The sequence below is a fragment of the Acanthochromis polyacanthus genome, chromosome 3 (assembly GCF_021347895.1).
Source record: "Acanthochromis polyacanthus isolate Apoly-LR-REF ecotype Palm Island chromosome 3, KAUST_Apoly_ChrSc, whole genome shotgun sequence".
NCBI lineage: Eukaryota > Metazoa > Chordata > Actinopteri > Pomacentridae > Acanthochromis > Acanthochromis polyacanthus.
Window position 1 is genome coordinate 14,918,714 of NC_067115.1, and position 25,989 is coordinate 14,944,702.

Below are 25,989 nucleotides of genomic sequence, written 5' to 3' on the forward strand. Positions count from 1 at the left end.
GCAACAAACTGAATTTCACCTCTTGTTAATGCGCTGAGGTCTGTGTTTGTGTGTCCTTCACCTTATTACATGCACACTGTATCTTTTGCCTTATTTTCACCAATGAGCAGCACAGCAGTGTGGCTGCTGTTACTAACAGCTTTTGCAGTCATCAAATCCTGCGTTTACTTAAACTGTAAACTGTCACTAAAACCTGGACATCAGAGCTCCAGTGAATGGGCTTGAGCTGTCAGATCTGGGTTGTGTTCCAGTATTTATGCTTACATACTATGCTGTACACCAGAAAAAGATTTAGTATGTTCCAACACATTAAACATCAGATTCCATATGCTAAAAATACCTGAATGTTCTACTTCAGGAGATTGGATTTTGCAATTTGCAAGAAAGTAGGCTTTTCTCTCCATTGTGGCCTCTTGTTGAGGTCTGTGTACACCTTCATCAGAATATATCATTGGTTCAACCTATTATTATTATTATTATTATTATTATTATTTTAAAGCAAATGTAGCAGTCTCTGTGCTCTTTTTCATGCATGACAAAGTCAAGCTTTAAAAACTTCTCTCGCAGGATGAACTGTCCTGTTTCTTATTATGGTCCCTCTCAGACTCTTTTGTGATTAAAAGCACAGTGGGACCATGAACTGAGTATTTATGGTCCTGGTTGAAGGTTTCTAGTTTATGACATGTAGTTCCAAATCAGTCACAGATCAATATTTTCTATTCAGCGCTTCATGCAGTCTCCAGCTTCAGATCTTCCACTCGCAGGACTGACTCTTGGCCGCCAGCAGGCTCCAGCAGCGCTTCTGCCGCTTCCTGCTTCCTCAACAGGAGAAATCCTCAAGACGGAGCGACCAGCAGCAGCTGTGAACACGGAGAACCACCCGAGATCTGTCGGACTGAAGAGGATCAAACCCGGTTTGAGGACCAGACTGAGCTCCGAACCTGCTGCTGGTTTCTCCTGATCTGATCGGATCCTCTGCAGCCGACATGAGCGGCGGGTCTGCAGAAAAACACACCGAGTGAGTCACAAAATGGTCTCGTAGGTCTTATTATTAGACCATAACAGCCTCCACAGCAGTGTGAGGATCAAGTTCGACGCGATCATCTGACTGTAAGGAGGTTAAATCGCTTTTGGATATGTGGGTCAAGATGCGTCAGTGCGCAGTGAGCTGATTATTTCATGACATTGTTGATATTTCCGTCATATTTCACAAAAAACGTCGCAATTTCTCCTACTGTCAGTGGGTGTTTGGAGAATCAGAGAAATCCCACAGACCCTGAATGTGTAGTTTTCTTCTGGTTTAAGGAAATGTCCCACTGTCTACACATTCGTAGCTGCATGGTTTCATTTTTTAAATAATCCTATCAGATAAGGAGGGAGGACACAGTAACAGTGACTAATAACACAAACCAGGAGGTGTCCTGTGATGAAAACTGGCTTCATAAATAAGATGGTTGAATCTCTTTCAGTTGCAAAAAGGACTACAGTGTCAGGCCAGCTACATATAATATATATATATATTCTAAATCAGTGGTTTCCAAATTAACTGGATCTGGATTATTGACCTTAAACTAACTTTTTACCAGTTACATCAGTTTGTGGTCAGTTCGTGCAGACACTAATACTGCTCTTTCCTTCTGTTGGGTTGATCTGATGTGTTTCCCATCAGCTGACTGGTGACCTGTGACTGGACCCAGACAGATGTGGCTCCTCTGGGCTCGCTGCCAGGACGGTGAATCCTCTGGTCCAGACCAGGACAGGGAGAAGCGCTATGCTGAGCTGTTTGACCAGCTGGACCTCAACAAAGATGGACGCATCGATATCCGTGAGCTGCGGACAGGACTGGCAGGACGAGGGCTTTCCAGAGGCTCCTTGGAGAGGGTGAGATAGCAGGACACCTGGATCACACACAGTTGTTTATATACTCAGATACCATATAGTGAGTACTGTTTGTGACTACTATGTTATAGCATAGTGGGTATAAATTCTATTTAAATCAGAGTGCTGCCAGGGTGAAGAAGGTGTCTGGTTTGAAAACCTCTGAGTCACGTTTCTGCTTTTGGCAGATGATGTGATTCTGTTGGTGTCATCACACTGTGACCTTCAAGGTGCTTTGGGGAGGTTTACAACTGAGGGTGAAACAGTCTGTTTGAGAGTCAGCATCTCCAAGTCTGAAGCTATGGTTGTCTGATGAATATGGGCTAATTTTTCTTTCTGAGTAGGGTGGAATGTGCTGCCCCAAGAAACAAAGGAGTTTGAGTACTTTGGGGTGTTGTTCACAGGCAGTGTGAAAACAGAGCATAAGATGGGCAGATGAATTGGGGGCAATATTAGCAGTACTGCAGGCGTTGTACCAGCCTGTTGATGTGATAAGGGAGCTGAACTGGAAGGAAAAGCTCTCGACTCGTTTGTCAGGCTACGTTCCAAACTAAACTATGTTGATGAGCTCTTGGTAATGACCAAAAGAGTATGATGATGGATTTAGGTGGCCAAAGGTGACCTGTTTAGGGTGGCTGTGCTTAGATTTAGAGATAGAATGAGGAGCTTGGATATCCGGAGGGAGCTCAGAGTTGAGTCGCTGCTATTTTGCATTGAACCCTGCCAGTCGAGGTGTTTCCAACATCTGACTGGAATCCATCCCGGGAGTCTTCCTGTGGAGAACTTCTAGGCAACTTCAGCTGGAAGGAGACCTTTAGGTAGAGTCAGAACTCACTGGAGGGATTATATATTTCATCAGGCCTTGGAAGAATCCCCAGGAAGAGTTTGAAAATGTTGCTGGTGAAAGAGACATTTGGAAAAGCCTGCTTAGTCTGCTGTCACCCGACTCTGGATGAGCAAAGGAAAAAGGATGAATGGATAAATAAATACAGTTTACATGAAGGCATTTGAAGCTTGTGTCAGTGCACTTTAGTCAGATTATCTTGGTTTACTGATTATCTGACAGAATATCTCCATCAATCAAACAATCAATAAAACACCCTTTGACTGTTCAACTGTGGAATCTCTATAGGGAGTATATTCACTGAAGTCTGCATGAAGTTTTCACCTGGGTTTGGCCATTTGTCTTTCTATACAATCAAATCTAGGTGTGTCAGATTATTCTGCAGGGCTGGTCTTTGTTATTGTAAAGAGTGGGATTATTGAATATCATGACAGAACTGTACTTTGTGCAACCTGTAGTACCAACAGATACTTCTAACTTTAAGCATTGATTTTAGTAGGGCTGTTTCTAGCCCTTTAGTGGTCCTGTTGATATATAGGTTGATAAATAGGTTGCTTTAATTAATGCAATTTGCTTCAATGTTAACGTCAAGTCAAACCAATCATGCAAAGATCCAATAAACACATTTATAAACAGCACACTAAAATCATTTCCTTCTCAGCATCGAGTGCTGCCTGAATATTCAGCTCAAAAACAATCTTGAAGCCAACAAGTAGGGAGGCAGGAATTGAGTGTAAAAAGGCACAGTAATGGATTTCAAGGAGATATTGCACCTGGAGTTTACGTTGGGAGAGTACAAGGACAATTTTTACGCACCGCAACAGTCCCAAGGCCTGTATTTATCAAAAGGGTCGTTTTCTATTTTAAGGGAAACAAACAAATATACAGGCCCTGGCACATGTGTAGTCAGCGTTTAGTATGAAGCAGCTCTATTGAGTCAGTATCAACGGTCCAGCATGTTTAGAAAGATGACCAAATGGGGAGCTCTATTTATATGGTCTATAGTATCTGATGCAGTATCTTTGGTGTTAGGGTATTCACCTAAGCAGCAAAAATATTATGTAAAAAAGGGTTAACAGAGCAAGAAGCTGCAAAAACAGAAAAAGTCATGGGATTTTCAGCTTTCAACCTTGAACTACTCATCTGTGATGTGTGTTTAGTTGAGAAAAGAAGAGAAATCTAACGTAGAAATCTAACGTGTTCCTTCATCTAAATCATATTCTCTTATTCAAAAATGTGTCACAAAATGAACTGTTAGTTACAGCTAAGTCAGTATTGATTTCAAGGTTGTGCAGAGGTACGCACAAATTTTTCTGATTAGTACAACAAATAGTGGCATGACAAAAATTCTGTGACTTTTCAGTCTTAAATACTCAGTTGTCTCGCCACTTGTGCTGAAGGTCTGTGAGAGATCTTTTCCATTAAGTTATGCCTCTTTGATACTCCGGATGTGCAGCTTTACTGTTTGTGCAACAGCAGCAGCAGAGCATCAACAGCTTCACTTTGTGTTGTGAATACACACAGGCACTCTCTCTCGTCTCGGTCTGTCTGTGACTGTTTGCTTTGGTAAAAGCGTCCGGGTCACTTTTTCTCATGCTGCTGCTCCTTTTCTCTCTTCTGTGATTGAGTGGGAAAGCTGTAAGAATATTAGACAAACCTCAATGCAGTCACGTTTTGGAGACTTGCAGCTCTCTTTGCAAATGTCTTCATGTGGGACTAATAAAGATATTCTGTTCTATTCTTTTGGGACAAAAACATTAAATTTTAGACTTTAAAATTTATGTTGGGGTAGAAGCTGGTGTGTGTGTCTTTGTGTGTAAATGTAAAGGGAGCATGATGGTTATTTTGGTCAGAGTAGCTCAAGCACGACCTTGTAAACTGAGAGTGGTAACCTTTCACTTAGTCATGCACTTGATCTCTTCTCATATGTACACTCAACAAAAATAAAACCCAAAACACTTTTGTTTTTGCTCCCATTTTTTACGAGATGATCTGAAAGATCTAAAACTTTTTCCACATACACAATATCACCATTTCTCTCAAATATTGTTCACAAATCTGTCTAAATCTGTGATAGTGAGCGCTTCTCCTTTGCTGAGATAATCCATCCCACCTCACAGGTGTGCCATATCAAGATGCTGATTAGACACCATGATTAGTGCACAGGTGTGCCTTAGACTGCCCACAATAAAAGGCCACTCTGAAAGGTGCAGTTTTATCACAGCGCAATGCCACAGATGTGGCAAGATTTGAGGGAGCGTGCAATTGGCATGCTGACAGCAGGAATGTCAACCAGAGCTGTTGCTCATGTATTGAATGTTCATTTCTCTACCGTAAGCCGTCTCCAAAGGCGTTTCAGAGAATTTGGCCGTACATCCAACCAGCCTCACAACCGCAGACCACGTGTAACCACACCATCCCAGGACCTCCACATCCAGCATGTTCACCTCCAAGATGGTCTGAGACCAGCCACTCGGACAGCTGCTGAAACAATGGGTTTGCATAAGCAAAGAATTTCTGCACAAACTGTCAGAAACCGTCTCAGGGAAGCTCATCTGCATGCTCGTCATTTTCATCGGGGTCTCCACCTGACTCCAGTTCGTCGTCGTAACCGACTTGAGTGGGCAAATGCTCACATTCGATGGCGTCTGGCACGTTGGAGAGGTGTTCTCTTCACGGATGAATCCAGGTTTACACTGTTCAGGGCAGATGACAGACAGCGTGTGCGGTGTCATGTGGGTGAGCGGTTTTCTGATGTCAATGTTGTGGATGGAGTGGCCCATGGGGGCGGTGGGGTTATGGTATGGACAGGTGTCTAGAGAAACCTAAAAGCTCTTTTAAAAAAAATACAGATTAATTTTTTGTATCAGCTTTTTTACAGTGTCGAAATGACATATACATATTTATAATATGAATTTACATCAATATGATTTTTAAAAACTATGTATGAAATGTGAAAAGCTACAAAAATAGATTCTCAGCTGTAAGTTTTATTAGCTGGATGATCATAAATAGTCTTTAATATCTTCAAATGCAGCATGAAAACACTCTGTCATGATCACATATGAAGAAAAAGAATTACAGTAACACAAAATGTGTGGCTCAATCCTTGACTACACAACATGCTACAGCAGCATTTGTCCAACAGATGGCACAGTGGAGGTTTATTCAAAGACTGCAAACCCTGGAGCCTTGTGTTTGATATTTCACTGCTGCTGAATTCACCTTTGTAGTCTTCACACTGATGCACTAATGCAAACTCAGACTGCTGTACGGATGACTTATAAACTGCCTCTACAATAATTCAGCAACATTATATGTTGTCTGTCTCCATGTTGCTGGTGTGGACAGACTAAAATTTTTGATCCTCATGCCTGTAAGAAATGAGGACGAAGCAGTTTTCTGTGGTACAGGTCCATAATAGAGCTCATGAAGCATTTGTTGAAGATATTTATAACCTTTAATGACTTCTGACTGACTGCAATAATTTGTTCCCAGCAGCCAGTGTAACTGCTTTTCTTGTCTGTGCCGTCAGATTGTGGAGGCCGGAGACACCAACCAGGATGGAGTGCTGGACTTTGACGAGTTCACACAGTATCTCCGTGCCCATGAAAAACAGCTTAAACTCATGTTTCACAGCCTGGACAGGAATAATGATGGTCTGTAGCTGCTCTAAATACAAATCATTGACACTGTTATTTCAAAAAAAATAAATGAAAAGCATATTTCTCATGTTCTTTTTCACTGGCTGTGTATGACTGGTGGGTCTTTTCAGGTAAGATTGATGTAGCAGAGATTCAGCACTGTCTGCGCTCAATTGGTGTGAACGTCAGCCTGGAGGATGCCACCAGGATTTTACTGAGGTCTGTCATCAATATCACATGTTGCGTTACCTCTTTCCTCCCTGCTGACTCTGTATGGAGAAGCCATATCTGTTAAAGCAATCTGTCAGTATTTTTAGTAGGAGCATTCAGTTGCGAGGCCACTTTGTAACTAAAACTAGTGGAGCTGCATTAAAAAAAAAAATTCAGACAAGTTCCATTATATTAATGTCACTGGATGTATGATGCTGGAGTCTGTCAAGTCTCACTTTTGTCTGTGGATGAGGACAAGAAGAGTTTTCAAAATTCTCACTCTTTTGCGTGCAAATTTTCGTGAGATTGAAACCTTCAAACTGTCTTACACCTACTGACCACCTGCTGAATCCCATCTTTACTGATAAAAGGCAAAAATGAAACCCCTAAGACACAAACCCTTTAAACCCCCTGGCTATTTTATTTAGGCTAAACTTTCACCAGTAAATGCATCCCCAAATTCAATGAGAAGCAGCTCCACAACTTTTAGGCCTAAATGGAGCAAAGTTGGGCTCTGTGGACAGATACTTTTCCAGTGTAGACTGAAATATAATCTGTATCCTTATGACCAGGCCAGACTGAAATTTGAAAAAGTCGATCAAAGATTTGCAGTTTTATTTCTTCCTCACCAAAACTGTAAATAAGAGCACAAATACCAGCTTATACAGCTTATAAGAATCAATCAGATTTTAAACTGCATCTCTACTAAATTTAAGGCAACAGAAATGAAGCACAGCATCCATTTTAGAAATCATAGTTCCATACCGCCTCTTCAATAAATATGTCCACTTAACAACGTTCTAAAAATGGTTCATTAACAGATATGGTCTGGTTCACATTATTGATCCTGCCTCTGAGTGTTTACCTTCTTTCTACTTTTTCTGAATTTCATAACTCGTTTTTTGTGTTTCTCCCAGCATGGACAAAGACGGCACCATGACCATTGACTGGAATGAGTGGCGAGACTACTTCCTGTTTAACCCCATCACTAACATGGAGGAGGTGGCACGCTACTGGAAGCGGTCAATGGTGAGGTCACACAGTGAAACACACACCGTAAGCAAAAACAGCAACAGGTACGGCACTGTTTATCTCTAAATAACGACATGCACTTTCAACAAAACAAATGCACATACATAAAAATATACTGAACAATACGTTCAAATACCAATAAATAACGCCAACCGTCTGAACCCTAAAAGTCGATGACAGTCTTGAAAGGCATGTTATCTTTTTTAAAACCACCAAAATTACATCACTATCAGCCAGAAACTGTAAAAACTGAAATAATTGGGTTTTCGCCTGTTCAAACATCCTTCAACCACTCATGGGCTGCTTGTGGTTCTTTCAGTAAACTTGCATAAGTTTAAACAAGAAAAACATATTTCGTTAAGCTAACTTTATTTTACTGGTCACTAAAATGGCACCAAAAATAAACTCTCTGCAGAAACCAGATGCTGTAAAAACTAAAAAATTAGCATTCCTCCACACAAGCATAAAGCCATTAATGACTGAGCTGTGGCCAACAGTCACATGAGAAAAAAATTGATGACTTTTTGGTTGAAATGCTGAGTTTACACAAGAGACAATTATGGAAACAAAAAAGGAATTCATAAAATATCTACAGTATGTAGAGACACAATTTTTCACAATATTAGCAACACCTCAAAAAAATGGAAAAACATCAGACATATTGATTCAAATATTTTTTTGTAAAGTTATTAAAGGAATTTAGCTTTGTTTTTTGTTTTTAATAATTTCTGCCATTGTAACCGTGTTATGCTACACAGAGGACATAGCTGAGTTCTCAACTTGTAGTCATATTTGTGCTGTTTCCACAGTGGTGCAGGACTTTATTTTGTAGTAAAGATTAACAGTGAGTTAAAATGTGACAGGAGCAGAAAAAAAACAATATTTTTTTGTATTTATTCTGACCTTCGTGGCTTCAGTAGATGTTGGATATCGGTGAGCAGCTGACAGTTCCAGATGAATTTACAGAAGAGGAGAAGAAGTCTGGCTACGTGTGGAGGCAGCTGATGGCTGGAGCTTTAGCTGGATCTGTGTCTCGCACTGGAACTGCCCCTTTAGACCGCATCAAAGTGTTCAGGCAGGTCAGTGATCAGTCTGGAACATGCTATTGTTCACATATTTCTACTTTCAATTCTTATGATGTTACTTCTTTGATTTGACAGAGAACTTCATGGTGATGCTTCAGTCAGCAGTTACTGCTTTATTCACACTGACAGCTTTCTCACTCTGCTCTGCCAGGTGCATGGCTCCACTGATTTCAAAGGAAATGTGCTGAACAGTTTTCAGTACATGCTGAAAGAGGGAGGACTGCAGTCGATGTGGAGGGGCAACGGAATCAATGTTCTAAAAATTGCCCCGGAAACGGCTATCAAGTTCACCGCTTATGAACAGGTGGAGAAGACAAATTGAACGTCCATTCTGCTTTGATCTGTGCTAACTGCTCTCTCTTTCCTCCTACTGGCTAACTCTCAAACATGTATTAGGATTTTCCTCATGGCCCATCATTTGCACAGTGAAACGCTTACAGAATATATTTTGGGAAATATATTTAGTCCTGCACAGTGGATGGTGGTTAGCAGTGTTGCCTTGTAGCTAGAAGATCCCCGGTTTGCATCCCGGTCTGGGATCTTTCTGCATGGAGTTTGCATGTTCTCCCTGTGCATGTGTGGGTTTTCTCCAGCTTCCTCCCACAGTCCAAAAATATGCTGAGGTTAATTGATTACTCTAAATTGTCCATAGATGTGAATGTGAGCGTGATTGTTTTTCTCTATGTGTAGCCCTGTGATAGACTGGTGACCTGTCCAGGGTGTTCTCTGCCTTTACTTTAAGTCCTGACCCTAATGAGGATTGCGAAGTATAGATAATTGATGGATGCTTAGTCTCTTATTTAGAGTATCTGCATGTGTTGAATGTAATTTCTTAGAGTCTCTGCTGTTTACATGGCAGCCTCACATTGAGGACTACAGAAAGTCATTGCTTCTGGTTAACACCACCTCATAACACTTTGAAACACCATAAGACATACTGTATTCTGTTCATGAGTGAGCTTTAGTGGCGCTGCTTAGTAAATGTTATTGTCTTTGGACAGTATATAATAGTAGTGAGTATTGCAGTTTTGTTTCAGTGTTAAATGATTCAAAAACTTTACCTCTCAAAAACTGTATTATTTCTGAGTTAAGGAGAGTAGTTTCTCTTTTGGACTACCAGAAATAAGTTCTTTAAAATATATTGTAATGCAAATACAGGCGTCAATGTAGAAACCATGCATCAAGAGTGAATGCACCTGTGATCACTGACACAAGTCAGAAAACCTTTGATCATAGACAAAAACTGAGTACACTTCTCATTTCCTATGAACCTGTGAACAACACAACTTTCTCTGTTTTGAAACAGAGTTTGCAGCAGTAATCAGGAGCTATATAACAAGCAATAGAACCACTAATCGGCAACCACAGTGGCTGTCCTCCTAAATGACACCACAGACAGGGTGCTACTTGCTACTTCCTGTTTTCAGTCTTTATGCTAAGTTAACCTACTGCTCTTATACTATAGGCATGACAGTGATATCTGTCTTCTCAAGCATCTGTCTGCAAAAAAGCGATTCACAAACAAGCAAAGCATATTTCCCATTTAGGAACAACATTCCATCAACAACATTACATCTATTTTCCATCAATTTTAATCATTTGTCATTTTCCTATGATTACAGAGCTCTCTCAAATTACATTTTCTTTGTTCCTCTACACTCTGTATAGATCAAGAGCGTGATGCGTGGCGGTAGTGAATCAAGACCTCTGAGGGTTCACGAGAGGTTTGTCGCTGGCTCTTTGGCTGGAGCGACGGCTCAGACGGCCGTTTATCCAATGGAGGTAATATGAGGGTAATACACAGATAAAGACATTCACATGGCTTCAAGAAAACACACTTTGTTCTGTCACGTTTCTTCAATGAACGGATTTCTTTCCTTTTTCTGCTCCTCCTTCTTCCCTTTAGGTGCTGAAAACTCGACTCACACTGAGAAAAACAGGTCAATACTCAGGAATTGCAGATTGTGCCAAACAGATCCTACAGCGGGAAGGCGTCGCAGCCTTCTACAAGGGCTACGTACCAAACCTGCTGAGTATCGTCCCGTACGCTGGCATCGACCTGGCTGTCTATGAGGTCAGACTGACATGAAAACAAACAGCTCTCACACTCCACATCTCCTCAGTGTTTACCTTCTTTTTGCCTCTTTTACTCCACAGACTCTGAAGTTTTCCTGGCTGAACAGGAACATAGGTTTAGCTGATCCTGGGGTCATGGTGCTGGTCGGATGTGGCGCCGTCTCCAGCACGTGTGGACAGCTGGCAAGTTACCCACTGGCACTGATCCGCACCCGAATGCAGGCGCAAGGTCAGAATAACTGTGGGTGGCAAATTAAAGGAAATCTCAAAAAAGTGTTCTGATAAGATGTTTAACCTCCAAGAACTGCCTCAGTTCCCTCGATCACCGAGTTGTCATTGATCTGAAACAATTATATATATTATATGTTTTGAGGACATTGGTGGAGATCATGAGAACGTGTTACACTTTAAACTGCCATAAATTTGTTGAGATTTGGGGTGACTTTCAAGCATAGGGCTTGTGATTCACATCCTACTTTTCAAAGCATTGAGTGAGACTTTGAGCACATGCCCTAATTTGTTGTTGGTGTTCCTTCAATTCGTCACTAAAACTTTGAATATATTACTTATGCAAATGATTTAGCCAAAACTTTAAAAAAAAATCGTAAAACACACTATGCTGAAGACTTTAAAGCTCAGCTGGTTTCATACATGAGCCACTGGTTTGATAGTGATTTCAGTGTGGCAGGAAGTGTTGTCATAATTCTAACACAGAGGTTGCAGTCTTCATGAAACTCACCATTTTTTCTCTCCCATCAGCTTCAGTGAAAGGAGCCCCCAAACTCTCCATGTTGGCTTTGCTCCGCAACATTGTGACCAAGGAGGGTATTGCCGGACTTTATCGAGGAATATCCCCAAACCTGCTGAAAGTTGTCCCCGCCGTCAGTGTGTCGTACGTCGCCTATGAATACACGAGGATAATGCTGGGAGTGGACATTGAGGGTAGGAGGGGAGGGAAAGGGAAAGGGTAGCACGAGGAGGGATGGTTTGGGTTGGCTTTCATAGCAAGCATGCACAGATCTGCCGGCAGTGCATGAGGAAATGAGCCTTGACTGTGGATGTTCCTGAGACTGCAGATCTTCAGTTTTCAAGATAAGTATGACAGAAAAACAACTAAATGTTACATATATGTTCTCTATCAACTGGAAGCTGCTAGAGAGAGGTTCAAGTGTATTTTTCAATGCATGCCAGCAGTTGTGTGAGAGCTAACCAACCAGCATCTTGCAGCTGCAGTGACTGATAAAGATTTGCATGAACTTCACTGAATCGGATTAAAAAAAAAAAGTGTAGCCAATCATGGAAGCTATGTTACATTCCTACAGCATTATTTTTGTCTCCCAGGTGGGATATAAAGAAGACAGAGGACTGATCTGCACATCAGCAAAGTTACAGTGTCGGGACTTTGATTGATATGTCTTAAAATAATGTTACACCTGCTAAAGTAGAGCAGCAGTGATCAAAGATAATAACGGAACTTTGTTCTTGGAGGAACAGAAGGAGAAAACAGGAGGAGACGAGCTGAACCTTCTCTGTCCTGGGAGGATTATTACTCAGTAAAGCACAACCAAAGACTTCATATTTTACAAAAGAGAAGCTGCCAAAGCCGCATCAAGAAGCTCAGAGGATTTATGAAAACCTCCTCTGCGACATGTGTGTCATCAGTGTTCACTACATGGTCCAGTACCACGCAGTATTTTAATAAACACTCCAGCAAAGAGTCAACTTTCTACTATAAAACTACTGTATATGAAATGATATTTATTGCCAACGAACACTTTTGATGTGTCAGTATTTATTGGCAAATAAATGCATGCACAGTGCTGCTTTTATTAAATACTTTCTATTGAGATTTTTATTGATGAATGAGTGTTGAAAGAGGTTGAGAACATGTATCAGTCTGTCAACCCCCCACAAATGAACCCTACTTGCCGCTTTGTCTTCAGTTTTAATTGACTGATTTTTTGTCTCAGGCTTGTTTAGTTTTTTATTCTTAGTCCCTGTTATACTGCTACCAAACCACACGGATTTGGTCTAAGCAGTTCTGTCTAAGCAGGGTGATAATTATGTCAGTGAATGCAAATTGAATGAAAGAAAAAGGATATGTACAGTTTTGGTAACCATCAAACATCTACTGTGTTCAAATTTCCAAGTTTCCTGTGAAGATAAAGATATTTCTGTTCTGCATTTGTTTTGAACTTGTTACAGTTATTTTAGTTTCTACTGAACAATTTGAGTGAAAAATTTAAATTGCATCAATGAGGAAATTATTAAAATATATTTTTTAAAAAGCCAACATTCCATTACAGACCTAGAAATTAAATATTTCTTCTGTATTGTACATCTTAATTTTTCTGTTTCATCCATCCATCCATCTACTCTCGATACACCGCTTTATCCTCACTAGGGTCGTGGGGGGTGCTCCCAGCTGACTCGGGCGAAGGCAGGGGACACCCTGGACAGGTCGTTTTCTGTTTCAGTGTCTTCTAATTATTTGCCACATGACAGATGATTTTGAGTGAAGTCTCAGACTTTTGGACCCCACTGTATAATGAATTTTAATTTAGTACCATTCATTTGCCAGGTAGAGGCTGTTCAATTTATACACTTTCAGTTAGCAGACTCCTGTTAATTACAAGGGAACCTCTTAGTTGGTGCACAACAGATGACTTGAATGACAATATTTCGTCTAAGGACAAGTAATAAATGAATAGTGAGACCCTGCTTTGCAAACAGTGCAAGATTCCTTTTTTATTATACAGTCTACGGCAGACAGCCATAGGTTTAAAAAATAACCTTCAGGGAACCTTCTGGGAATGTTTATTGAAGGTTATTTTTGTGGAACCTTCAGGAAACCCTCCCAGAATCCCAAAGTTTCACAAAATAACCTACATGTACCCTTTAGGGAATATTCCCAGAATATTGAGTGAAGGTTCTCTTAATGTTACTGTTTGTTTTTTTAATTGTAAAATTCACATTTCTTTTTTATTTCATCGTTTTTTAATTTCCATTGTAAATGAAGCCTCCATGCCTCAATGTACTCTGAGTTTAAATAAAGGTTTAACAGTGTGCTGTGAACACCGCGTGTCTGATCTACACTCCCGCCAGGAGGAGGCGATGTTTTAGTTGTTTAACGGCGGACCAGAACCCTAGAAAGCATAAGGAAGAAGAGGAAGAAGAAAAACCCGGGGTGGAAGATGCATTGATTGGTTATTTTAAGCAGGGAAGTTTGCCGGCGTGGTAGGCGATCTTACTCACGTTGGTGTCTCCGTACGCTCCCGTTAACCTTCCCGCTTCTGCGCAGCTCGACCCGGCCACAGCTATCCAGTCTGCCCCCCTGTGTGTCTATTCGCCCCTTGAGAGCAGCATGTCTGATTACGGCGGTCTGCCATCTAACGGAGTCGGCGCTGGGATGAAAAAAGACGCTTTTGCAGATGCCGTACAACGAGCCAGACAGGTATGTCCGGAGAAGGCAGCCCGGGAGCTAGTTAGCTGCTGGAGAACCGCAGCTAGCTTAATTACCCGTGACGTTAGCTTTGTAGTTAACCAGCTAGCAGCTAGCCGTTAGCCACTCGTTTGTCTCACGCTCGATGCTTTGACTAAAAGCGGGGTGAGTGAGCCGCGATGGTTATCTCTCTTTAAATAGAATAATTTTGTCGCCACTGGGATCCTTGAGTTGAGTTAAGTGGACTTAAGCTGAGTTAGCTCGGTTGATTGTTTACTATAGTTAACAGTAAGCTGCTCTTCAAGTCAAGCCGTTATTTATACAGCACATTTTCAAAAACAGCCATGTAGACCGCATGCTTCCCAGCAGAGAAATAAGATCAGTGTTTAAATATATCTAACATGTTTCAACATTAAGGTTGAGACCCTGCTGTATTACTTGCCATATAACCTAACTAAATTAAATACTAAGGCTGATATTATATACATGACGTATACGCAACTGATGTAGCTTTGGTTGAGATGCATAAATCTCTTCATATATATGGTCTTATAATTTATTTTTGTAGAGATCACATTACAGAAAAACATGCTTGAAGTAATTTAGTGTATCATACCATTTTTCAAGCAGAGCAGCTCCATTTTTTACAATACTCTGTGCTGTTAACAGCACATGTAGCAGAGGTCCCATCTCAGATAGTGGAGTCAAGTGGTGTCTGACAGTAAGCTTCTAACTAGTTTGTGAAATGCATTGCTTGAAAATTAATGAATGCTGACCCCATCAATTTACCTTCTCAATACCAATCTAAAATGTATATGAATACTATCAAGCAACAGCTCAGTATTGGAATATCAGTTGCAGCACTAGCCTTTCAAAAAACACAATCCGTCAAGCTGTAATTAAGACGCTACAATAATGTTATTTATTCAAAAGTTTTAGTAACTGGTTTCAATATTGAGATTAGGACCCGCAATATTACATAGACTACAAATGATCTAATAACTTACAGTGTTTTACATATTTTAACAAATGACCTGACTAACTCATTTAAAACACCAACCAAAAATTGCATCTAGATCCAACGATTTCTGCCGGCCATCAGAACAAATTGCCTTTTTATATTAAGAGACCTGTGGCAGAACCAGGCTCGGGGGTGGCAGCCATCTGCCTCGACCGGCTGGGCTTAAGGTAGAGGCGATTAAGAAAAGGAAAGCAGAAAGAGACAACAAACAAGAGGACATAAATATTAGACCCACTGGTCAGACCAATAGCTGCAGAAAATGCAGCTCCAGAACCAGAAATACCCAAGAGGTCCAGGGAGAGAGAGGATAAAGCTCAAACTACAAGAGAGGGAAAACACAAATACGTAGAGAAAGTGACAAGAATTTAAAAACAAATCTGGTATAAGCACTTGTGAAGCTTATTGACTTTATTAAAAAGGATGCAGAACTATAAATAAAATGTGATGGAAAAGTAAATTTAGATTGGACCTGTCTAGGGTCATTTCAGGAATAACTAAAAGCAAGTGGAAAAAAATCTGAACTTTAATTCTGAAATGTGGAGTGGGAGACTTCCAAAGTCTGGGTCCAGTCACTTTTGGTTTTGAGCTGTAAATGAATCAAGATTCATTATTCCCAATCTATAAAACTTGATGACACATTTAGCTTTTCACTCTCATAGCATTGCCAGTGTCCTGAAGTAAAAATGACTGTTGCTTTGAATTATTAATTAACTACAAATGAACAAAGTGATACTTATAATTTATTTACTGAATGAAAGCGTTTCTCAAATTTCAGTGCTAAGGAGTTGTTTCTGGTACAGTCAAAGGTTAGGATTTCACCCAGTGGTTGCTTTCATTCTTAACAAGTCTCTTGATTCTTTTCTCCTTAATTAGAAGATAAAATATTGAAAAATGGTAATGTGACTTGCTTATATTTTTTTTCCTGAGGAATAATTCCAAAACCAAGAAAATTTAAGTCTGCTGATTGCTTTCAGTATTAACATGTTTTTTTTTTTCCTTTAATTAGTCTATAAAATGTGTAAAACATATTGATGGGACTCACTTTAGGTTGCTTATTTTGTGGATAATTCATTTGTAGTGAGTTATCCTGTTAAAAAGCAGGTAAATATATACTTTGATAAACTAACTAAAGAATGTTTGAAGTTTTTGCTTGATAGGTATGTCTTTGGGTTCTGGACAAAAACAAGACTTTCAAGGACTTCTCAACATTTTGCACCATTTTCTGATATTTTATAAAACACTGTACTGGTTAATTAATTGATCAACAATTGCAACAAAAATATTTGTTAGTTGCATAATAGTTTCTGTTCTGTGAAGACAGTGTTGGTATTATGGGTGCACCAGTTACTTGTGAGATGAATCATAAAAGAGTGGTGAAAACTGATGCAACAGAAACACTGATATCATGACATACTGGGGATCAAATTCCAAAAATCCTGCTCCTACCGTTATCATAATGCCCAGTAGTACTATCTTTAGGTAAAACCTCACAGCCTGGAACATATACATACTGTGCATTTGTATCAATGGCTTTGTGTTTATTTTCTAGACATTTCTTGTCCATATGACTGTATAATATGCCATCATCAGTTAGTGCTCTCCTCATGATTAAACTGATCTTCATGTATCAATGAAGTGCCACTTTAAATGTGATTATCTTGTATTTCTATGAAATCATGATTATGCATCTAAACGTAGTTAAAAGGTCATTTGCTCTTCTAAGTAGTGTTGACATATTCTTCCCAAAGCTGGCAAACCTACCTGAAAGTTCTTCTCAGCTACTTTGCGTATGTGTTTGATTTAATCCGATGTTTACCTCTTTGTAGATTGCAGCTAAAATCGGTGGAGACGGTGTTCCCCCAGTGACCAACAACGGAGGAGCTGAGAGCTATCCATTCACAGCACAGAAACGATCCCTGGAAGAAGCAGGTGGAACGTCAGAGCAAACAGGTTTTTTAAATTTACATTTGTTTGAAAACATCGTAAAACTCGCCTCTTGTTCTGTTTCCAGATGAACCCGATGCCAAGAAGGTAGCATCCCAGAGTGAGAGAGATTCAGCAATGTGTACGTTAAATAAACATATTGATCCTATTACAAGCCCTCGCTCTACTCGGTGTCCAACCACTCACAGGTTTATCTTCTGTTACAGCTATTGGAGCTCAGCTAGCTGCTCTGTCCCAACAAAGGTATGTTAGTATTCCCTTTACATAAACGCTTTTGTTACTTATGCTTATGAAAGAGGTTCTTTTTACATATATCATCATTTTGCATATTGTGTCTGCAGTGTCAGGCCCTCCACAATGACAGAAGAGTACAGGGTGCCTGATGGCATGGTCGGTCTCAGTGAGTACATGAACATGCATTTCCTAAACCTTATATTTTATGCCACGTCACCGTGTTAAATATATTCAGTCTAAATTTAAAATGTCGTTGCTGTTGTTCCTGAAGTCATCGGCAGAGGAGGCGAACAGATTAACAAAATACAGCAGGATTCTGGCTGCAAGGTCCAAATTGCTCATGGTGAGTTGTGTGAAGTACCTCAAATTTGTTAAATGTCATGTTTTCTTAGCTGCTCTTAGACTCATAAATGTTGTCTGATCAATTCAGACAGTGCTGGTCTTCCAGAAAGAAGTGTTTCTCTGACAGGATCACCAGATGCCATCCAGTAAGTCAGTCTTAGATTCATGTTTGGTGGCAGACAGTATTTATTTGTTTTTGATTTTTTTTTTTTTGGCTTTGTTGGGCAAAAAAAAAATTGGACTTTTGAGCATAGTGTAATTTAAGTGGTCTGAAAGGAAACTGGACTTGATTTTAACCAGTTGTAGGGCTTTTCACTGATCAGATGTGTAAAGTTTAGGAGCAGAGCCAATTTTGGTGGTGCAATGTGCCAGATTTCTATCCATCATGTATTAATAAAGTGCAGTTTTACTTTCAGAAATTGGATTATATAAGCATATCCTTTCAGGCTATAGACAAACAACTCGTTGGTAAGGTTGCCAAACCGTGGTCCTTTCTGTGATCGTGATCATTTGTATAAATAACTAGGTGTGTGGAGGAAGTCAGTGGGGCTAATTAATTTATAGGCTTACCTCACGTGTCCTAACCTAACACAGACAAAAAGAAGCACTGGGATTTGGGAACTCCCTTTATAATATGTTATGATTTGACCTTGTTTTCATACTTGTTTTTTGGCCTGTATACCATTTTGGTCCTCAACTGTTCATAAATTAAGTGATGTAATGTTTTCCTACCTATGATTTTTTTTACTGTGTTAATATGTCAGAAATTAGTTCCAACAATTGAAGGCATTTCACACGTAATCAGTCCGTTGCCTGTGTAGCTGAAAATTGCTCAAACTGCCTGTAGAGACTCAGGATCGTGTGATAGTAGCTACGTTGCTTGTATGCCACATTGACCTTATGTTCTTGAATGATTTTATCAGCTTTCTCTTTTGAATTTGCTTCCAGGAGAGCAAAGGCTCTTATAGATGACATTGTGTCCAGGGGTCACGAGTCAACCAATGGTCAGTCAGGTTCAATGCAAGAGATGATCATTCCTGCAGGGAAGGCTGGTCTTATTATCGGCAAAGGAGGAGAGACCATCAAACAGCTGCAGGTGAGACTAGAGATGGAGCTCGGATGATAATTTGATTCAGAATTTTTACTGTGCAAATACTGAAGAGAAATTTTTATTAGAAAAAAGTATGTTCTCACTTCTAATATCGCCTATTAGAAAGGTATGAACAGTGCAACACGATGTGATTACGTTAATCTGCCTTGTATCTGTAACATACCTCTGCTGTAAATCTCTAGGAACGAGCCGGAGTTAAAATGATTCTTATTCAAGATGGATCTCAGCCACCCAACATAGATAAACCTCTACGCATTATTGGAGACCCCTACAAAGTGCAGGTGCTATTTTGGGCACAGTGGAAATGTTTTCAGTTAAATGCTATTATTTGTTAAATCTCAGCAATTCCTTCTTTATGTTCCTTCAATAGCAAGCAAAGGAGATGGTTAATGAGATTCTACGAGAAAGAGATCATGCTGGTTTCGGAGAGAGGAACGAATATGGATCAAGAATGGGAGGAGGAGGTGGTGGCATTGATGTAAGTAATGTCTGTGTGTGTCTGCAGCAGCACTGTTACAACTGACTACATAATCTAATGGATGATTTTTAAGTCATTTTGATGAGTGAGATTTAATAGCTCTGAGCACTTCTGCTCTGTAATTCTGCAGATAGCTGTACCCCGACACTCTGTGGGAGTTGTGATTGGTCGCAATGGGGAGATGATCAAGAAGATCCAGAGCGATGCTGGAGTGAAAATACAGTTTAAACCAGGTGAGCTCCTCTGACGTTTTTGTAATACAACAGCCACATATTTCATTACGTCATAAATTTAATAAAATGCCAAAAAATTGTTTGAGGCAAAAACAAAACTTGGTAAATCAAACATTGCTTTTTATCCAAATTACTTTCCACCATTTCATTGTCAGGAAAAACCGCTGCTGTTATTGTTACTAGGTACAAAGATGTAATGTTCCACGTGACTGAGACATCAGTGGAGTTTATCTAAAACCATTTGTCCTATTCTGACAAAAATAGCTTCCTCTTTTCATGTACCATCTTTGTAAATCCCTTATCAATAAACTGAACTGCATTTTGTCATGACTGACAGATGACGGAACGGGTCCTGAGAAGATCGCTCATATTATGGGTCCACCAGACCAGTGTCAGCATGCGGCCTCCATCATCACTGACCTGCTACAGAGCATCCGAGCCCGAGAGGAGGGTGGTCAGGTAAACCTGTGACTGCCATTTTTTTTTTTTTTTGTGATATATTTTGTCATTGCACTTTGATTCGCAGTGTAATTTTTAAAGTCAGACTGTAGTTTAATAGTTACTGTGCAATAGATTCAATGGGAAACCATCAAAAATTGAATTACTTTATATTTTAAGGCACAGATGAGAACTTAAAAGGCATGAATCGCTTCCAACATGTATGTATTGCAATTTTTATTTGGCTTTAAATAGTCAAACAGAGAACAATTATCATAATATTATCCACAGGGTCCTCCAGGTCCTGGTGCAGGAATGCCGCCTGGCGGTAGAGGGCGAGGTAGAGGTCAGGGCAGCTGGGGTCCTCCAGGAGGAGAGATGACCTTCTCCATCCCTGCTCACAAATGTGGGCTTGTAATTGGCAGAGGAGGAGAGAATGTCAAGGCCATCAACCAACAAACTGGTGCGTTTGTGGAGATATCTCGTCAGCTTCCACCTAACGGTGACCCAAACTTCAAACTTTTCATCATCCGAGGGTCTCCACAACAGATTGATCACGCAAAGCAGCTTATAGAAGAGAAAATAGAGGTATGAAGGAATGCACACTGCAGACAGTTGTCAACACCCTTTGAAGTGAGTCCTAGTGTGAAAGGTTTCCTTTTGTTTATCCCAGGCTCCATTGTGTCCAGTGGGTGGTGGTCCTGGTCCAGGAGGCCCAGGTGGTCCAATGGGTCCCTACAATCCTAACCCCTATAATGCAGGGCCTCCTGGTGGTGCTCCCCAGTAAGTACAACCCACATCAATGTTACATTTTTTCAAAGGAAACTGATGTAAATCCTCAATTTTTGCATTTAAACTGTCCTGTGTGTCTGCAGTGGAGCTTCACCTGGTGGTCCTCAGTACTGTCCCCAGGGTTGGGGAAATACCTACCAGCAGTGGCAAGCCCCAAATCCACATGACCCCAGTGAGTACATTACTTTGTGCACTAACTTTCACTCTTTGCTAGTCTCTTTTTTTTTTTTTTTTTTTTTTTGTTTGGTTTCCTAACTTAATTTCTTTTCCCATCTTTAGATAAGGCAGCGGCAGACCCCAACGCAGCATGGGCAGCCTACTATGCACAATATTATGGGCAGCAGCCAGGGGGCGCCATGCCAGCCCAGGCTCCTGGGGCCCCTGCAGCAGCACCAGGGGACCAGAGCCATGCAGCACAGACCTCTGGGGGCCAGCCAGACTACACTAAGGCATGGGAGGAGTATTATAAGAAGATGGGCATGAGTAAGTTTGTCTATTGACGCACAGTTTTATCAAAATGTAAACTTGTTGAGCATCTGAAAAGTGACAGCACAATTTTCAATGTTCAATTTATTTTTTTTGTAGATTCATGAACAATTAAGAATTCTCCTATAACTTAACCCTCTCAACCCTATACAGTTTGTGTTTTTTTTTAAAACTCCTGTCATATTTTTACCTACTGTGGGCTCGTTTCTAACTGCCGTATAAAGCCCTGCATCTCTATGGAAACAACACAACTGCGGCTAGAAATCAAGGAAACTCCAAGATGTTTTTTGTGCAGTATCACAAAGTTATAAGGCCATAAATCGTAAACAGAAAACTGAAAGTTGAATTTGTTTGTTTATTACCCTGACAAAAGGGAATGGAAATGGAAAGGAGTAGAAATCAGCTAAGGTCGGACTCGAATATTCGGTTGTTATGGTGGTGTCCAAATATTTATTTTGTGATCCGAATATTGGGATCCCCCGGCCGGCCAGCGGACGATGTCACGCGATCGATATTCAACTTTACCCTTCGTCCCCCCACGTTACGATCCGATATAAATATGTGGATATTCATCATTAATCGGGGTCAAATATCCAGAGCCCAGAAATTACTATTCGAGCCAGCCCTAAAATCAACATACATAACATTTATTTATTTTTTTATTGGAAGTACCACTAGAACATTTTGTGACTCGGCATACTAGATTGAATTTGTTCGTATACTTGTCTTCTCTTGGCTTTGGGTAAGCAAAGCCTGCAGTTCAGCTCAGTTCATAGGTTATCTTAAGGACCTAATTTTTTATTTATTTATTTTTTTTTACAGATTTTTAAATGGGGCATGCAGAATAGTGATTTCCCAATTTTGAATGTAGAATAGTTATATTTCACAATGAAAAGGAAAGTCAGAAGAAAAATTCGAGGACCATTGGCAGTGCTGAAAATCCAGTGGTTTTTTTAATTAATAATTTATTGTATATCCAGATGTACAGTTACATGACTGTGTGCAAGTAAAACTTACATTTGTGTGTTTTTTTTTTTTTTTTTCCCAGACCAGCCAGCTGGAGGTGCAGCTGCTGCTCCAGGTACAGCAGCAGCCCCCACAGCGGCGGCAGCAGGAGGAGGAGCTGCAGCTGGAGGCCAGCCGGACTATAGTGCAGCCTGGGCTGAGTACTACAGACAGCAGGCTGCCTACTATGGACAAGCAGGCCAGGCTCCTGGACAGGCAGCTGCTCCACAGCAGGGACAACAGGTACTGCAAACGTAGCTGGTATTTAAAATAATCTAAAACCTGCCAGGGTGAAGCATGTTAAATACAATTACTTGCTAAAATGTTTAATATCCATTTTTGTGGAAAGTTTTTTGTGGTGGTTCGTATCTCGAATGAGATACTATCAAACAGTCAATATTACAGTCCCTCCAGGATTTCGCGGGCGTTTTTCGTGATTGTTGTGGCCGAAAATGCCTGAATTCGCGGCAGCTTTTCTAAAAAATTGTGATAAAAGTTGCGATGTTTTAAGCTTATTTGTTGTGATGAAATTGTGGGAGATAGTGACAATTGCTAAAAAGCTGCATTTTTTTCCAGCTTGTAGAACATGTTTCAATGCTGTAATTGACAATATTTATTCTGAAATTAATTAACGTTCCAATCCATTTCCACAAAAGCTGGCACACCACTGTGGGAAATTAGCAGCAGCCAGATACTAGTTTAATATGACGTGACCTAGCTATGCAGGGGGCGACAGGAATTGATGGGACTCAGAAACACCCCCACAATTTAATCAGATGTTCCTTGTATCATTTCCGATACGTCCACAATGGTAGATTTGTTGGAGGATCACAATGATGTCTGTGCTTGCGCTAGCCATTTGCCACTTCGCCATAGGTGAAGCCTTCCTCAGGATGGCAAAGCCATTTTTAGCATGTTTAGCCACGGTGGCGAAGCTAATTTTGCCTAATAAATGTGAAAAAAGGGTAAATTTTTTCCCCTATCCTACAAAAGGGTTAACTTACAAGTTTTTCGTAATTTGCCGAGCGATAATCAAAGAAAATAACAAACCGCGTCTCCTTTACTGAAGAGCACTGCCGAGTATAACCGGAACGACTCGAATGCTTCCGATCATTAATAGATGCACACTGTCGCGTGTCTCGTCTCAGCCAATCAGAAAAAAGGATTCGGACTACAGCTCTCGCTCTCTGCACCTGGCTTACTCCATTTCCACCAACACCCCTCCCCCTTTGCTACACACACACGTGCACATACACTTCCCTCATCCCAAATCCCCTGGTCCTTGTGCATCCCAACTTGTTAACCCATGTGTTTTTTTCTTCCTGTATTATTGCTATTCAAGCCTTCAGCTGCTATTTGGCTGGCAATTAATTGGTCATTTATTGTTTTTGAATCTGTCCATTACTTTCTCAATTGAGTGATTATTTGTTCTGTAAACTGTCAGAAAAGGGTGAAAAATATATTGTATCAGTATTTCCCAAAGCCCAAGATGATGTCCTCGACTGTCTTGTCTTTTGTCCACAACTTCGCACGCCGCAGTACAGATACTGAAAAAGTGTGGCTAAACAAAATTCGAGCACTTTAGCCACAGTGGCTAGAGAAAAATTTTCCCTAGTGCAAGCACAGGATGTGATCGTCAGCGGGCCGATGAGGTAGCGTTCACTTGTTGCCATGGTTACCGTGCCGCTATCGGACGCCGTGCCGCTATGACTCTTTAAAAAATCCGTGGATCGAAACTTTAAGCCGTATGACTGCCGAAGTCTGATCACTTGGTCCTTGTGTCATTTCTGACCGACTCTGAAAATTTCATTTAAATCCCTGAGTCTGTTTTTGAGTGATGTTGGTAACAGAGGAAGGATTCACACACGCTGATCGTCACATAACTCTGCTGTGTTCTTTGGTGGAATAATTAATCTAATTTACCTCATTCTTTCAGTGCTCTAACGGATCTGGATGCAATAGTTTCCATCATGGTGATTTTTCTGGTCTGTTGTCCGCTCATTTCAGCCGTTCTAATATGTTTCGTGTTTAAAAAATAAAGTATCAATTGATGATTTTTTTTGTTTGTTTTTTTGTATTCCACCACAATATTGCACAGTTGCAAAACAGTTTAGCTCCGCTTTGGTGAAGAACATCAGTGAATTAATTGTTTATCGCGGTCTTCAGCAGTAATTTTTGTTGTTAAATGAGAGGCATTAGTATCGCACATGTCTGCATCTTCAAACCAGAAACAAGGAAGTGAATTCGGTGACGTACGTGCATTACGTTTGTGCTGAGAGCTGCTATGATTGGTGGAACTCACGGGAGGCGGGCCAAAATTGCGGGAAAGTTGCGGTGATTGGACAAAGTTGCAACGCCGTGCAAAATTCGTGGAGATTGGTTGATTTCGCGTGAATTCGCGCGATCGCAACATTGCGAATTCCTGGAGGGACTGAATATTAAAAGTATGATGATGTTTTAGTAAAGCATGATTTTATGCCCTCTAACATGAGGAATCCAGTAGGTGTTAACAGTTGAGCCTGCAAACATGCATGAATATTAGCTTCAAAGTGAGAGAATGTTCAAGTCTTTAAAGGCCGATTTAATTACATAATGTCTGATGTCTCTTTTCAGGCGCAGTAAATGAGTGACTTGGTCTTTTGGACAGATGTGGGGGATCTCTGGACTTGTTTGTTTTTTCCTTTTTTGGCTTTAATAAGACAAGACCATGGTGTACTCACCCCACCAGACATTTTCTATACAACCTTCATATTTGTATTTTAAATTCAAAATCAAAGAAAGAAAAGGGAACACATTTTGCCCATGCATTGAACAAAGCACTATAAACAACCCGGGTTACCCATTCAGTTTTCCTCTTCACTTCACCTACGCCTTGTAATGATTGTTTGAGTTGTTTTTTTAAAAAATGTGAAATAATAAGCATCTTTGCTTGCAAGCTAGCACAACAGCATCTCAACACTGACTCACATTTCATTAGTTTTCCCCTTTGGTTTCCTGAGGGTATAAACTGTCTAGCAGTATTTTGAATATATTAAAAAAAATGTTTATATGAAAGAAAACCGTAAAGTTTTTGGTCCATTTTTTTCTTGTTCCTGGTACACTTTTTTTTAAACTTCACTTTTAACAACATTCCCGGTTTACCTTGCAGGTCTATTTCTCCCCTGCTGTCTTGATTTCTCATTTTTAATTTTATTATTTTGTAATTATTTTCCTTAAAAGGGGTCTTGTGTGTCTGTATACAGTGTATGCTACTGACTAGGAAAAATGGATGTAAGTTGGCTGTAATAAGGCACTAACTGGTATGTAAGTTGGTGTATGTTTGTGTCCTGATTCCCTTTGGTTTCATTTCTTCATCCTTTTACTGTTAATTTTTTTTTGTTGTTCTAATAGGTTGTTACTGTATGTTGATTTTTTATGTTATTTTTTACGGCTTGTTTTTAAATACTTAAATAAAAACATTGAAATCACGTGTGTTGTGTGGTCATCACCTGGATTGACTGTGGGAGGATTAAGGTGACCTAATTGAAAGCGATGCCTATCATCCTATTAGATGAAACACCTTTTTTGATTGATTACACATGTTGCTTGTTATGTTGAAAGTAGCTGATTTCTCACACACACACTCACACACTCTGCTGGTTTTATGGTGGCTTCCCGCAGCATGTCGCTTGTGTTGTGCCCTACCTTTATTTTT

The 25,989-nt window shown here is 40.3% G+C and overlaps 2 protein-coding genes across 3 annotated transcripts; both read left to right on the forward strand.

Moving 5' to 3' along the window:
• The first annotated feature begins 726 nt into the window (after window positions 1–726).
• Window positions 727–12,603, forward strand: slc25a23a (solute carrier family 25 member 23a). 2 transcript variants are annotated; one of them, XM_022208106.2, is made up of 11 exons: window positions 727–1,018; window positions 1,670–1,881; window positions 6,258–6,381; window positions 6,498–6,585; window positions 7,494–7,605; window positions 8,529–8,687; window positions 8,845–8,997; window positions 10,362–10,475; window positions 10,600–10,767; window positions 10,851–10,998; window positions 11,529–12,603. In XM_022208106.2, the coding sequence occupies exons 2-11, from the start codon at window positions 1,702–1,704 to the stop codon at window positions 11,738–11,740; spliced, it is 1,458 nt and encodes a 485-aa protein (XP_022063798.2). In that variant the 5' UTR covers window positions 727–1,018; window positions 1,670–1,701; the 3' UTR covers window positions 11,741–12,603. The 2 variants fall into 2 exon arrangements, with proteins under 2 accessions (XP_022063798.2, XP_022063806.1); XM_022208114.2 differs by lacking the exons at window positions 727–1,018; window positions 1,670–1,881; window positions 6,258–6,381; window positions 6,498–6,585 and having other exon boundaries at window positions 8,526–8,687.
• A 1,349-nt stretch (window positions 12,604–13,952) lies between these two features.
• khsrp (KH-type splicing regulatory protein) lies at window positions 13,953–25,762 on the forward strand. The gene is made up of 18 exons (XM_051945210.1): window positions 13,953–14,223; window positions 17,059–17,161; window positions 17,244–17,297; window positions 17,383–17,419; window positions 17,518–17,576; window positions 17,682–17,753; window positions 17,841–17,898; window positions 18,701–18,848; window positions 19,046–19,144; window positions 19,234–19,341; window positions 19,472–19,574; window positions 19,912–20,033; window positions 20,304–20,600; window positions 20,686–20,795; window positions 20,888–20,976; window positions 21,084–21,287; window positions 22,339–22,538; window positions 24,909–25,762. The coding sequence occupies exons 1-18, from the start codon at window positions 14,134–14,136 to the stop codon at window positions 24,915–24,917; spliced, it is 1,962 nt and encodes a 653-aa protein (XP_051801170.1). The 5' UTR covers window positions 13,953–14,133; the 3' UTR covers window positions 24,918–25,762.
• The last annotated feature ends 227 nt before the right edge of the window (window positions 25,763–25,989 follow it).

Coding starts and splice junctions, on each gene's coding strand:
- slc25a23a (XM_022208106.2), top strand. CDS start 1,702: ATGTGGCTCCTCTGGGCTCGCTGCCAGGACGGTGAATCCTCTGGTCCA. Junction 6,586..7,493: donor GCCACCAGGATTTTACTGAG/GTCTGTCATCAA, acceptor TGTTTCTCCCAG/CATGGACAAAGACGGCACCA. Junction 10,768..10,850: donor TCGACCTGGCTGTCTATGAG/GTCAGACTGACA, acceptor TTTACTCCACAG/ACTCTGAAGTTTTCCTGGCT.
- khsrp (XM_051945210.1), top strand. CDS start 14,134: ATGTCTGATTACGGCGGTCTGCCATCTAACGGAGTCGGCGCTGGGATG. Junction 17,162..17,243: donor ACGATCCCTGGAAGAAGCAG/GTGGAACGTCAG, acceptor TTCTGTTTCCAG/ATGAACCCGATGCCAAGAAG. Junction 19,342..19,471: donor GAGGAGGTGGTGGCATTGAT/GTAAGTAATGTC, acceptor GTAATTCTGCAG/ATAGCTGTACCCCGACACTC.